Source organism: Kogia breviceps, chromosome 19 (genome assembly GCF_026419965.1).
Source record: "Kogia breviceps isolate mKogBre1 chromosome 19, mKogBre1 haplotype 1, whole genome shotgun sequence".
In the NCBI taxonomy this organism is placed as follows: Eukaryota; Metazoa; Chordata; class Mammalia; order Artiodactyla; family Physeteridae; genus Kogia; species Kogia breviceps.
In genome coordinates, this window is record NC_081328.1 from 10,247,383 (window position 1) to 10,262,542 (window position 15,160).

The 15,160-nt window shown below is 55.5% G+C and overlaps 1 protein-coding gene across 1 annotated transcript in view; it reads right to left on the bottom strand.

Annotated features, from left to right (window-relative positions):
- Positions 1 to 15,160, bottom strand: part of PITPNM3 (PITPNM family member 3) — an 89,111-nt gene that overhangs the window by 24,537 nt on the left and 49,414 nt on the right. Inside the window, exons 5-6 of the mRNA XM_059046669.2 lie at positions 3,157 to 3,233; positions 2,562 to 2,797 (exon numbers count right to left, since the gene is read on the bottom strand). Coding sequence (XP_058902652.1) covers positions 2,562 to 2,797; positions 3,157 to 3,233 — 313 coding nt within the window. The remainder of the gene's footprint in view (positions 1 to 2,561; positions 2,798 to 3,156; positions 3,234 to 15,160) is intronic.

The following is a 15,160-nucleotide window of genomic DNA, read 5'->3' on the forward strand; positions in this document are numbered from 1 at the left end:
AGGAGGTGAGGTTTGAACTAGGCCTCAAGAAAGTCTTTAGGGAAGCTAGAAGGGAGGTGAGAGGGCGTGCCAGGCATGGGTATCACCCATCAGCCACAGCTTGGAGTTGGGCACGCAGCTGCACGCATGATATCGTGTCCATCTTTCTGGGGAGAGGATCAGAGCCATCAAGGGCTTTGCAGAAAGGTCTGTGACCCCAGAAAGGACTGAGAGAGCCTGTCCTACAGCACCCCCCACCAGTGGCTTGATCCTCAGCTGCTGCGTGGACCCCTCACTTCCTGCCTCCCTCTCTCTGGGCAGCTCAGCCCCAACAGGGACCAGCTCCCAGCTGCCTGTGCCTGCCTGCACCCCACCCATCCTACCTCTGTCCCCTGGGGCATCAGACCCAGCTGGCAGGGAGGGACAACAGAGATGTTGTTCGTCCCCTCTCCAGAGCCTGCCCTTCCTCCATAATCCAAGCTCAGGTCGACCCAGGACCCAACAGGGACCTGACAGAAACTGGGGAAGGTGACAGGGCTCAGGGCACCCTGGGCACAGGAGGCAGAGACCTCACGGAGTGCCAGGCGGGCCCAACAGCCATTCCTCATCTCCAAAAGAAACACAAATTAGAGGAAACAGCCCTCAATTGCAGCCGGAGAGATTTTAATGAGCTGAGAAGGACCTCCTTCCCAGCAGTGATTAGGGGTGATCGATGGCCCGGGTAAGGAGCTGCCTGGGGGAGAGCTAGGCTCCCTCCCGCTGTCCCCTCCAGTGGATGCCGGGCCATTCGTCTTCCTGGAGATCAGGCCTGGGCTGGGTGACCCAGCTCTGGAGGTCAGATGTCCTGGGGGAGAGCGGGGAGGGGTGGGGCGCCCTGGGATTGATGATGAAGGAACAGAATTAACTCCAACTACCGGCAGTGACGGACAGAGCCTTCTTTCAGCTCTGCTTCCCAAACCCGCTGCAGAGCAAAAGCCTGCAGGAAGTCAGGATGCAGATTCTAAGGCTCCTCCCCTCCGGACCCAGCCGACCCAGGGGGAGGCCTGACCACCTAGCAGTTTAACAGAAATCACACCCGGATCTGGGCCATTAACCAGGTTGGGGAACTACTCTCCTTCCTGACCGAACCTCCTTCCTTCCAACTCTGGTTGGGATCTGCCCAGCCCGTGTCCGGGGAACACGGGTAAATCTGGAAGGCAGAGGAGACTTTCCTTTCTCTCTCAGAGGGGAGAAGTGCGACTCCCCGCATGCCCTCCCCGTGTTCCCCCTGAAGCGGCCGGACGCTGAGCCCCTCTCCTTAGAGCCACACCTGATCCAGAGCACCCACTCCATCCCCCCTGGGGAGCTGGCACCAGACTAGGGATCCCTCTCCACCCTCCCCAAACCCCACAAGGATGGAGGCTCCTCTGCAGAAGCTACGAAAGGGGGTGAGGGGCGAGACCGAGGTGCCACCGGCCTCCCTTTCTCCCCAGCTGCAGGAAGTTCCCGGCTCCAGGCTCGAGAGCCAGCCATTTGCCACACAGGTGCTCAGGGTCTTGTTTGCCTACATCACTGCTGAGCAGCCAGGGCTGCCAGCTGGCTCCAGGCCCCACCTTCAGCCGGTTCAACGGGGCAGGCATCTGAGGAGCCCCTGAGGGAGCCACCGGGTCCTGGAGAAGTGGGCAGGGCCTCCCAAAGTCCCCCGGGTTCTGAGGGCCCCCAGCTGCACAGTCTGTCCCGCACTGGTTCCAGGGCAGGTTCGTGAAGAACTAAGCCCTGCAGGCGCACTGCCTTATTCCCAGCCAGCAGGGCTCTCTTCTGCTGCCCCGGCCCACTGTCCACCAACAGGGACAGTGCCTCTCCTACCAGGATGGTGACGTGAGTCTCAGCTAATGCCCGCGCCCTGCCGTGTGCTTCACGTGCACTAGCACACGGAATCCTCAACAAAAACTCTAGGAGGTGGTTAATACCCAGATCACCCCCATTTTACAGATAAGGAAACACACAGGGAGCGGTTAAACAACTTCCCCCAGGTTACACAGCCGGAACTCAAACCCAGGCTGACCGGAGAGCCCGCACCCTTAACAGGTTACACTACTCTCAAAGCACACCCAAAAGTCACCTCCTCCAGGAAGCCTCCCTGGCGCTCTCTCTCTCTGAGTGTCCACAGTGCCCTGTGCCACCTCCATCAGAGCACACATCTCTACTGGCTCTTAACTGTGTGGCTAGAGAGTGGGGCTGCCTGGGTTTGACTCCTGGGTCCACGGGCTGCGTAACCCTGGGGACACTGCTTAACCTCTCAATGCCTCAGCTTCCTTGTCTGGGCCAATGAGACCAGAGCCTGTTGAGCACAGGAAGTGGGTCTGAGTGCCACCCAGCCCTGGTCAGAGGAGGAGTCAGTGTTCAAGCGTTAATCACTTTGGACTCTAGCTGACCACTTCCCACCGGTGATGCTTGTGGTTGATCGGGACCTGACACCCCAGAGAGGCCTAGGCAGGCACCTACCTGCCCACCACGTACCCATGTGGCAGGGGCAGCCCCTCCGCTTCGCCCCCCCCCCCCCACCAACCCCAGCCAGTCCAAACAAGCAGAAAGGGACTCACTTGGAGACGAGTGAGAAAGCCTCAGAGCAGATGGCGGGACAGGGGACGAACTTGATGAGGATGTGGCCCAGGGCTGCGGGGAAGTGGGCGCGCGTGACCTTCTCCAGCACGGAGCTGAAGGTGTGGATGTCGGCCACCTTGCAGGACGGGTCCCCCGAGCCCGTGTCCAGGATGTTCCCCCCGTGCAGCACCAGCAGAAGGACGTGCGTCTTGCAGGAGCGCTGCGGGCAGCCTTCCTAAGAGGGACATCAGTCAGGATAGAGAGAGACAGGCAATGGGGAGGTGGGGGCAGGGGACACACAGAGAATCACACACGCGGGGGGCGGGGTACTCTGACGGCACCTCCTGTGCATTCAGAGTGAGGGGCACAGGCCACCAGGAGGGCAAGCCCCTCCGTGTCAGGGTGGGAGAAGTCCCAAGAGACTCTTTTTGTTCATACGGGACCCAGAAGCCCAGAGGAGGACAGGGGCCAGCACAACGTCACACAGCAAGTCGAATGAAGAGCTGAGTGAAAACTGGGTGGCCTGTCTTCCAGCTCGGGGCTCTTCCTGACATCCTGGCCACAGAGGTGGCCCAGACACCCTCAGAAACCCACCTCATTGTCTTCGTGGATCTCGATGCTTCCCTGGGCTGGGAACCTCTGTCTTCTCAAGGAAACCCGGTACAGTTCTCCTGTGGGGTGGACAGAGGACTCAGCACCTCCAGGCCTCCCTCACGGTGACTGGATGTTCCCTGGGCCCAGCTGGCATGAGGCCTGGGCTCCCAGGTGAGCTGGAATGACAGCGTCCCCAGCTCAGGAGGGTCACGCTGTCCAGCCCCTGCCGCCGACAGATACACAATCTGAAACCTTCCTCCTCCTGAAGAAAGGGAGGCCGGGGACTTCCCTGGTGGCGCAGTGGTCACGAATCTGCCTGCCGATGCAGGGAACACGGGTTTGAGCCCTGATCCGGGAAGATCCCACATGTCGCAGAGCAACTAAGCCCGTGCGCCACAACTACTGAGCCTGTGTGCCACAACTACTGAAGCCCACGTGCCTAGAGCCCGTGCTCGGCAACAAGAGAAGCCACCGCAAGGAGAAGGCCGCGCACCCCAACAAAGAGTAGCCCCCGCCCGCCGCAACTAGAGAAAGCCCACACGCAGCAACGAAGACCCAACGCAGCCAAAAATAAATAAATTTATTTTTTTTAAAAAAAAGGAAGATAGGGCTTCCCTGGTGGCGCAGTGGTTGAGAGTCTGCCTGCCGATGCAGGGGACACGGGTTCGTGCCCCGGTCCGGGAAGATCCCACGTGCCGCGGAGCGGCTGGGCCCGTGAGCCATGGCCGCTGCGCCTGCGCGTCTGTAGCCTGTGCTCCGCAACGGGAGAGGCCACAACAGTGAGAGGCCCGCGTACCGCAAAAAAAAAAAAAAAAAAAAAAAAAAAAGAAGAAGATAAAGAAAGGGAGGCCAGCAGTGTGAGGCTTTCATGGATGCTGTCTGTCCCTGAGGCCAGGAGGGGTGTCCCAGAAAGGAACTATTCTTCTCTTCCTCACCAGTAATGAGAGAGAAACAGGACAAATGCCATCTGGTGACTACCAGTTACGGAGGGAAACTTGGGCCAAGCATCCCTCTGAAAACCACTAGAGGAGCTGGGTAAAGTATTTTTTAACGGTCTGCTTGAAGCTCTCGGAGTGACAGCAAGGCCTTAAATTATGGGAGCCCGGTCCAGGGAAGGTGGATCCTCCGAGAGGCAAGGCCAGCATCCAGGAGCGCACTCACCATCACACACGAGATTTGGGGTGAAGCCAGCCACCGCCAGGAATGCTTTTCTTGCTTCTCTCGGCTGCCATGTCCTCCTCCGGGAAGCGCTCCTCGGCCTCCAGCCCTGGCTGAGCTCTCATTCCTCTAACACGTAAACTACAGCTGTGGACCAAATCTGGCCCGCCGTCTGTTTTTGTAAATAAAGTTTTATTGGGACACAACCGATTTTTTCATTCATGTATTGTCTATGGCTGCTTTTGTGCCACAGCAGCAGAGTTAAGTAATTGCCACAGAGTTCTTACATCTGGCAAAGCCGAAACTATGGACTATCTGTCTCCTTACAGAACAGTTTACCTGATCTAACACCCGCATTTCTGAATGTCACTGCACTGGACTCTCTGGTGGGGAGGCGCCTCCAAGACATCCAACGGGCCCCTCATGGCCCAGCCGGTGATGCCGGCCACACCGAGGAATCCTCACCACCTCTCCTTTCTCCCCATGAGAAGGATACTATTTTCTCTGCGTGGCTGAACCACAAAGCTAGACTGTGAACCACTTGTTTGCCTTCAAACGGTTCATCTCTAAAGCAGCCGGTTCTAGACAGGATGGCCCTTTCTCCTTCCCACTCCACCCCCACCCCCTACCACGAGCCTGCAGCACCCACTAGGAGTCACATCTGGGGAGGGGCCTTCCCAGGGGCTTTACAGGCAACCCTGCAGTAGGCGTGGGCGAGAGCCCTGGCCAACATGTTTCTAAGTCAACATCTTCTCAGCCACTACTGGCCCCAGGGGAGGGTGCGTGCAAAGAATTCGAAGTGAGAAGCTTTTCTCAGTCAGCAAGTGCATTTCTGAAATATTCTGTCCTCACAGACACAACCCTGGTCTAAGGGTAACTGCTTTATGAGCTCGGAGCTGCTGCCCACACAGACAGGAAATCGTTTCCCAAATGATGGAGAGGTTTGGCTTGGAGGAGGATGAGAAAAAACTTGTTTTGAGGCCGGACTCTGCCCTGCACTTACTGAGACTCCTTCAGTGGCTCAGACTCTTCTGCCTTAATTCAAACATCCTGTAGACCTTGCCCAGGACTTGGCTAGAAGAGGTCTGGGCCCTGCCTTCAGGACAGGATTATGCTAAAAGACACCAGTAAATGGCTCAGTTTTGTTGAGCACTTATTACGTCCCAGGCACAATGAGCTTTACAGGTACCATCTCATCTAGTCCCCACAGTTATCCTCTGAGCTGTGGTCCTCTTATTAGTAGCACCATTTTACAGATGAGAAAAACTGAGGCTCGACCGACCAAGGTCATTTGCCCCAAACCGCACAACTAATTAAAGACTGAGTGAGCTGCCCCACACTCAGCAGAAGACGATGCTTGACCAAGTGGCTCCCCTCCCAACCCCCTGATCTCCACAGCTTCCCAGTGAGGTAGTCTCCCCACCGCACGTGAAAGTTTGTTAGTAGGAAACCCCGAGAGAGTCCAGGAGGGAAGCTGAGTGTCGCTTCTCCAGGATGAAGCAACCATACTTCGTGGTGTGTGCAGCTCTGGGGCAGCTGGTCCAGGAGGAACCAGGAGCTGGGCAGAGCTGAGGTCATGGGCGAGGAGCCTGGGAGACCCCTCACTTCTGGGGCCAGGAGAAACCTAGTTGGGACCGTGGACTTTGGAGCCAGAACGCCCGAGTACAAATCTAGGCTCTCACCAGCTGTGTGCCCTGTGTCTCAGTTTCCTCATCTGGAATATGGGCATAATAATAGTAGCTACCTCACAGAGTGGTGATGAGGATAAATGAGCCCATATATACAAAGTGCTTAGGACAGGGCCTGGAACATGGTAAGTGCTATGTAAGTGTTAATCGTCTATTATTATTATTATTATTATTATTACTGTTATCTAGGGTGCATCGAGGGGCACAGAGCCAAGGCCACAGCTGACACAATGGGGCCGGAGGCGGATGGGGACATCACCACCTCCACACTCCTGCCCTGCCCCCCAAGTCCCTCCCTAAGCCCTGGCAGCCTCCCCAGCCTCACTGGGCTGGATGCCTGCTTGCAGTGTGATTACAGAATTAAATGCTGTGATGGCCACAGATTCCCATAGCGAGGCTATAAATAAGTTGCAGGGGAGACATGAGGGTCCTGCCATCTCCTGGGCACCATGTCCTCCAGTACGTGGGGACTGCATCCTGCACCCTCACTGATTACACAGACTGAGAGCACCCGCACCCTTGACCTTCCTGCGGCCAGCTCCCTTGGGGCCCACGTGATGCCCTGGGCATCAAATCTGTGCTGCGTCCTGGCCACAAACGATGCTGGCGGTTCCTGGCTCAGTGGAGGTGGGAGACCAGCAGAATTGTCCTCAGTGTCCCTCACCCCTTCGCTAGCCAAGGGGAAGAGTCTGGCCTCCCGTGCTGTTTGAAGACGGAGACTTGCTTCCTTTTAACGCACAAACGCCAGAAATGCTTTGCTCTGGAAGATGGAGGAGGGGACACCTCGCCTGCCAGATCTGGATTCTGGCCCCTTGAGAGCTGACGAACAGGACCAGAGTTTCCCCATCTTCAGTCTTAGAAGAGGTCTCTGTAGACCCACAGAAAGGCAGCCTAGAACCCATCTGCCAGTACCTTGTCCACAAGGGTTCTGCTCTTCTAAGAACCAGACATTCCCACCACAATGACCGAGGCCACTGGCTCTGACTCACCCACAAGACACAGCTCTTTCACTCTTCCATGCCTCTGTTCACGCTGAGCCCTCTGCCTGGGAAGCCCTTCCTCCCTCTGCAGACCAGCAAACTCCTACCTGACCTAAGAACCTGCTCAACTGTCACCACCTCTGGAAAGCTTCCTCAGATCTACTCAGGCAGAGGTGGTTATCTCACAGGGTGGCCTGGCTTGCTGCTGTGAGGTTACTTGTCTAATTTCCTCATCAGACTGTGGACCCCTTGAGAGCAAGGTTTACCAGTGGTCAGGACCTAGCATGACATTTTTGTGAAAACGTATTGCAGGTGAAGGTCCCAGGGTACACGTGACCTAGGAGACATCTCTCTGCTGTCAACCCCCCAGGAGAAACTGGGATCAGGGAGCATCGTCCAACAGGAGGCACATTTCTTGAAAGTCCCCGGGGAAAGTGCTATTAGGGAACCTCCGGGAATTCTAGAGCATCCTGGCCGGGGCCTTGTCACTCTGCTCCTAGAGGCTTCCCCAGAGCCTCTGGTGACAAGAGCTGCTGGCAGGGGTGCCTGGGTGGTGGGGAGCCACATTCCAGGGGCCCCAGGACCTCATTATCAGGCTACCTGTTTCTTCCCACTTCCTGTTCATTTCTGTTTGCATGGCGCTCTTCAGGCTGCGTCCCTGCCGCGCCCAGATCTGGGGCGGGGTGAGCCCACAACTGTTTTTGTGACAATGTTTTGTGACAAGCTCTGAGGCAGGCCAGCTACTGCAACGCCCGCTTCCAGCACGCCTGCCAGCCCTGGCACCAGGACCAGTGCCCCCCACCCCCACCCCAGCTCACCGCGGCTCCTCCTGCCGGTGAAGAATAGAGGCTATTTTTGCTTGATCACACCCTTGGAAAGGACAAATCATGATCATCCCTTCCAATTACCGAGGTGCTACATCCCTCTCAAGACAAAGGCCAAGGTCATCACCCACGCACTCGGCACCCTAAGCAAAGCATCACCCAGTTTGGCCGAAGACTCCATCTCCCTTGCCACCCGCCACTGGTACCCACAAGGAGTGGGTGCTGGGGGTGCCCCCGGGCTACAGCTGACCCCTCAATTTCACCCTCCATTCTACCAGCCCTGGCAGTCGCCCCACCTCTTAGTCACTCCTGGGGTCAACTGAGCAGAGCTGGGCCCAGCTTGAGGCCACACGGCACGTCCTGAGACGTATCTGCAAAAGTATCTAATCCTTTAGAGCACATGGAAGCACATGCATGGGCAAACACACACACACGTGTGTGTTTGCGTAAGCCCAACGGCTTGGCTATCTTGCTCTGATGTGAGATGCGTGGCGTATACCTAGAAATGTCCGGGAGGATCTAGAGCTCCATTCAGCTGCAAGCGGGAGGCTCAGATCACAGCCCCAATCCCCCAGGTAGACCCACATGGAGAAGGACACACACACGGGAGACAGGCACGGACAGAGTCCTGGGATGGGAAATGAGTACCCTAGTTCAGAGGGTGACCTCGGGTACCCTCCCCACGACCGCAAAATGAGGGGGTCAGACCTCATTCCCTCTTAGGAGTCAGGCAGTTGGAGATTTCCTTGAGTCCAAGCATGCTGTGCTGAGTTCAAGCCTCCATGCCCAGCAGAATTAGACTCTCAGACCCTAACGGGACCTGCAGGCATGATGGGCAAGTTGCTTTGAGGGATGCCAGAGGAAGGAAGAGGGACCAAGAAATGGCAGGTGGCAAATGTCACCTGGATTTTCAAAGTGGTTGATTCTATCTAGGGAGCTTCATGTCAATGTCCAGGCAAGACCTGTTGCAGATTAACAAACAAGTGTTTGGGGACCCTTAGAAAAGGAAGCAATGGTCCCCCAGAGCCCTGATAGGCTCACTTGGACTTCTCTGGCCAACCCCACCTCGTTGCTTGTTGGGTAGGGTCACTGGGCTGGGAGCCCAAGGTAGCGCCAAGGGCTCAGGGCATCTGGGGAGGAGGGGACACTGGCAGAAAGACAAACCAGGTTGGAACCCGCAGCTCTCAGAGCGGCTCAAGGAGTGCAGGTTCATGAATGGGGCCACGATGCGGATGGGACAGTGTGAAGCAAGGGGAAGAATGGGCCCGCGCTGGATGGATGGTTTTTAAACTTTTTGAAAACGGTGAAATCTTTTGCCCAGTGAAATTTTCCTTAGAAACCCAATTTGCAGAACAGGTGAAAGTGGACGGCTCTGACCGAAAAAGGTTGGGGGGCCCAGAGCCCTGCTTCCTCACACCCCCCGACCCTTGACTTGGGCAGCCACTGAGGGCTCCAGAGAACAATTAAAAATGCACCAACTTTGTTCACCAGCCAGACTCTAGGCCACCCTCCTCCACAGTGCCCCGGCCCCTGGCTTTACGCAGAAACAGCAATCTAGGTGGAGGGGTGGGAGGATGGGTGGGAGGCCTGATATTGGAAGAAAGCACACCAAAATGTTTATAAGTGGTTTTCTCTGGATGGTGGAACAATGGGTGATTTTTTTTAACTTTCTGCTTTTTTCTATTTTCCAATTTTTCTCTAGCAAACTCATATTTCTTTTAGTTTACAACTATTTATGAATACATCGACTGAATGCACTACAAGCTTGTGTCTTGTTTACGATAAGAACATTTTCAACAAGCTACTACCCCTGACTCCGCTAAATGCAAACGCTACAGACAAAACAAAGGGAAATGCCCTGCCCTCTGGGAGCTGACAGCAAATGAGGGAACGCAAAAGGAAATGACATGCTTATGGGAGGAAAGAACGAATGTGAAACACGATTAGTGAATCACCATCCTGCATTTGGGTTAAAAATCCAACTTGACATGACTTGCCAATTCCTCCTCCATTGGTTACTGCCCAAACTTGTGTCGGGGCTGGAAGTACCGAGATGAATCAGATATATGGCAAGTGCCTTCAAGGATCTCTCGAGCCCCTAGGGTCACATGATCAAGGCCTGTGTCACGTGACCCAGCCCAGTCACATGACCAAAGGCTGCAAACAGCCTGAGCCAGGGCAATGGGAACCCCCCCCCCCCCCCCCGCAAAGGTAGTCAGCCTCTGAGGCTGCACACACTGGAGGCTATGGAATGAGGAGGGGCCATCCGTCCCCGTCCTGCTCCCTGCAGCTCAGGTCCCTTTGAGAGCACATCTGGAGCCCAATAACTGGGCAGGAAAGCTGTGGAAGGGAGCCCAGCCTGGGGAACAGCAGGCTCTATGGGACATTTGCCGCCTGCAAGTCCCAGCTGAGCTGTGTTTGGGTCACAGGAGCAGAAGACAGAGTCAGGATGACTGGGGGTGTGGATCGTTTCTGAAGAGTTCTGAATTTCAGCACAACTAAGGACGTGTTTACAATAGTACAAGACTGACCCGTGCTGGCCCGGTGGCAGGGCGTTCTCTCCCCTTCAGGAGGTTGGACAAGCAAGGAGTGTAAGTGGTCACTTGGCAGGGATGCTGGCAGGGGATGTTTATCCAGGGCTGTGGGATCTAGAGGCCGAGGCCCCTCCTATGACTCCTTAAGCCTTTCAGGGTCAGAAGCCAATCAAGTCAGCCTGGATTCAACTAGCTAATGAGGCCAAACCCCAGGGGCCAATTAGCGCCCCCCAGAGTTGCTTGTCCCCACTAAGGCCTGCTGTCCCTTGCTAGGGTCTGGGCCCCAGATCCCGCCTCTTGAAAACACACTTTTGGCCACCCCAAGGGAGCTTGGGGATAGCCCCGAGGAGCCACTCCCCTTGAGGGAACCCAGTGTCCCCGTCTTGAATCAGGCCCAGGGACGCTTTCAGATATACAACCATAAGAACCTCTCCTGCCACTACACAGTGATGCTAGAAGGGCTTGGCGTCCCCTATCTGGTGACTCTCTGTAATAAACGCAGTCTTCCTCAGATGGGTCTTGAGTTTCTAGTCCTCGCCCAGCGTCTCAGGCAAACTTCACATTCATCCTGAGAGGACAGTGTGCTCTGCCCATTTTACAGATGAGAAAACTGAGGCTCAGAGACATTAAGTGAAGGGGTGGGGGATTTGAACCCAGGTCACCCGGCAAGGGTTGTTTCATCCTCCTGAAGCATCAGCCCCACAAAGGTGGGGGTTAAGAAAGGGGTGTTCTTGTCAGTCTTTTAAATGCCTCCATACTGGCTCTGCCCCCAGAGCCATCCCTGGCAGGGAGGGAAAGGGGAAGAGAGGCGGTTATGAGGAGCAGAAGCCTGCCTGAACCTTTGGGTCCTACCCCCTAAGGAACCCCTGTCAAGCCTGCCCCGGCCCGGCTTGGAGGTCAGCACACAAAGGAACCCCAAAGCATACTCCCCAACGGTAATCCCCTCAAAATGAACATGGGGTCCAGAAAAGAAGCGGGGCAGGGCCCTTAAACATATGAAAAGGTGTTCAACCTTAGAACCCTAAACTGCTGGAACGCTCATTGAAATCACTCTAAAACGCCTTTTGTTTTTCACCTTAGCAGTTATCAACACCCAGCCGCCCAGGGTGTGGGAAAGCAGCCTCTCCTCATTCACTGCAGGTGAAAGTGAAAACCAGTACAGCCCCTGTGGAGGGCCGTTTGGCAAGGTCATTCCACATACAGAATGCCCTTGACCCAGCAATTCCAAGTCCATGTGCAAAATGACACGGGTACAACACTAACCACTGCCACACTTTCTAAGATATAGGCAAGAGACAGAAAGCAACCTATGTGCCCATAAATAGGGGCCTGGTTCAATAAACTAGGCCGCTGTGAAATATGACACACCCGTTTGCAAAGAATGATACCCTTCTGAATGTATTAGATAGTAAAATACTCCGGATATATTGTTATCTGAGAAAAGCAAGATACAGAGTGGAAGGCACTGAATGCTCCCATCTGTGTGGCGTATATATAAAGATATATATATATATATAAATGAATATTTAGGGAGATGCTCATATATGCAGAGAATATCTCTGGAATGTTCTAGAAGAACCTAGTCACAATCATGGCTTCTGGGCAGAGGGAGGAACCCTCATCACCTTCGTTCCTTTAGAATTTTATACCATGTACATGTGCTACCTGAAGAGACATACTAAAAATAAGAATTTTTTCAAAGGGCACGGAGCAGGGTGATCAAAAGCCCTTTTGTCCCCAGGAGAAAGGGATTTGAGGAGACAGAGGTTCCCTGAGACTACAATGAGATCCCCACCCTCTGCCCCAGGCTGAGGAGAGGAGACGGAACTAGGTGCAGTGCCCTCACAACTTGGGGGGCTCTCGTAAGTCCAGGAAGAGACAGAATGATTTTCACGGTCTGGCCACCCTGTGCCCCAAGGAGCCTGGCCCCTAGGCAGACCAGGACGGAAGGGAGGACCAGGCTGGGGCCCGGAGCCCCGCAGCATCCACGAGTGTGGACGGAGAGCTTCCCGCCCACGTTCGCACGTGCACACACTGTTTCCCCAGCAGGGTGGTGGGGAAGACCCCTGGCGGCTTTGGAACAAGGGCAGGAAAATGAGGAAAAGGGAAACCCCTGGAATCACAGAGGGGGCTCGGTCACAAGTCCAGCTGGATGGGTATGCAGAGTGGAAATTACAAAGGGGCTAATAGAAAAATACAGGAAAAGGTGGTGCGTTCATGTGTAAGTCAGTGGACTGTGCAGTATGGTCTCCATTCTCCCCTCCAGATCCACCTCCACCATCCTCAGTGAGGCTCCCTCCCTGCCCGCTCACCACAGGCTGTCCCTCTCCTGTCCCTCCTGCGCAGGTGGGGCAGGGACAAGGGGGAGAGGCTCTCCACGCAGCGACCTTCAGGGCTGCGAGTGGCCCAGGACATCGTCCTGTGCCTGGCGGGTTTCCTTTACCTGAGATTGAAGAAATCCCTACTGGACTCTCCTCCAGTCATGCTGCTCGAGAGCCTTCCTTTTCCTGCGGGAACCCCCGACCGAATCATGACTGGACTCTAACTGCCCTACAAAAATCTTATCATGTCTGCCTACACTGTCCTTTCCTGCGGCTTCCCCATCCTGACCAAGGCCTGTGTGGTCTGCCCACAGGCCCGACTCTCCACTCACCTCTCCCACCACTTGCCCCACCCTCTCTGAGCTCAACCACGTCGGCCTTTTTGACAGTTGTCAAGGATCCCATGTCCCTCTCGCCACAGGGCCTTTGCACATCCTGTTCCCTATGCCTGGACTCTTCCTCTCACCCTCTGTGCCCAGACAGTCCCTACAGAAACCTCAGTGTTCCTTACTCCTGGGGGCCTTCCCTTCTTAATCTCCTCCTCCCGAAAGCACCATGGCTTTCTGTGTCCTAGGACTAATCCTTATACTTTTAGTTTTGTGGTTATTTCATTTGTCTTCCCCTCCTCCAACCCCCAGATTGTAAGATCCTTAAAGGCTGGAACTGGATTTGTTTTTGTTCCACTTTATCCCCAGAAACTATTAAGGTGCTGGCACAGAAAAGAGACTCATTAAATATTTTTCAAACAAGCGAATGAACTAATAATTTGTTCCTATTTTGTGCCCCTACACGTGTTAGAAGCTGCACACGTCCCTGGCAATGCAGACGCGGCACAGACTCACACAGATGCACACGGAGCCTTGTGTAGATGACTGCATTGATGCTTGGACACACACGCTAACGCACACACACAAATGCACAGGCACACGTTTCCCTATGCGCGCACACACACACGAACGGACCGCGCCAAACATAGGCATACGCGCACGCATGCAAGAAAAGTGCTCCCAAGGCGGACGTCTGCCACCCTGAGCTCATTAAAGCCGCTAAATATAGCCCGTCTGCAGCTGCGCTCAGCAAGCTGCCCACACGGGCCAGGAAAAGACACCAGTTACCAGGCAGAGGAGTGGGGAGGCCAGCCGTGGGCACGGGGCTTCACGCACCGTTGCCTGTGCAGGGCTGCTGCACAGGAGGAGGCCGTGGGGCTGATGGTATGCAGGAGGGGTAGGTAGCCCCTTGGTGGCTGGTCTGGATGTTCAGAGCTGCTCCTCTGGTCCCTAATCCCAGATAATGGGACGTGAGGTCAAGCCACACCCCCACGAGAACATCCTAATCTTCCCCCTGTGCCTCTGTGGGACAACCACACGGGTTTTTCTGACAGTTATTGGGGTCAAGGAGCCAAGCTCAGTCCAGGACCAGGGACTGGAGCCAGGATACAGCCTGGGACAAATCGGGGCTCTGCTGGTGCCTAGGGTAGAGGCTCGGTCTGGGATGAAGATCAAGGGTCCTTCTGGGGCCAGGATTGGGACTCAGCCTGGACTGTTGTCGAGGACGAGAGAAAGTTCAGAGACCCGCTGCTCAGCCGCTCTAACAAACAGGCATGGCCACGGGCAGACCCTCCCCACGCTGCGGGCACCACCTGCTGCCCCCACCCCTGCATCTGAAGCCTGGCACCGGCCCTGAGAAAGCCATCTGACGACCACACGTGTAAGTCACATGTGCAGGTCAAGTTGTACGCCACACAGACTGGGTCCAACCCAGAGGGCCCAATAGCAAGTCCTCCTGTCCTGGAATCTGCACCCTCCTCCCACCCCCCCAACCCACACAGGTGGACACGAGGTAGAGAAAGTCTCTCCCACTTGCACTTTACTGTGCACATCCTGGACCCCAAGTTTTCTGGGGGGCTCGTGGAGCTGTCTCTTGAAGGGGGTTACCTGTGTGACACCGGGGACAATGGGTCACCTCCCCAGGTACCTGGGGTGACCAGGAAGGTCAGACACTTCAGGAAGATGGGAGCTCGGACCAGACATGGGACTGAGCTCTGGAGATGGAGGAGCACGGAGATCTGCGTTTGAGTGCCCTCCTTGGAAGGTTATTTACCCCTAGTCTTTATCTTCTCAGTGTGACACAGTTGTAATGATTGCTACCTTTTCCAGCATCCAGGTGGCCACGAAGAATCAGTGTGCAGCGCCCTGCACACTGCGAAGCTGCTGAGAGGGGAAGGCAGGGGGGATGGAGAGAGTGAGGCAGCCACGGTCCTCCTGGGAGAGTCTGCTCCTTCCTCGAGATGGAGCCGGGGGACAGAGGAAGGAGAGTTACTCCACCCACTGGGCCAACAGCTGTGCCCTCAGCCTCCTCTGGGATGACAGCAGGTCCTGGCAGGAAGGGGTGGACCCAGCTCCCTGATCCAGGAAGCGATGAATGGAGTAGAGGGCAGAGGCCAACGGGGCTGGGTCCCAAGGGAATCGCTCTGGAGCCCCAAGTCCTTCCTACCATCTG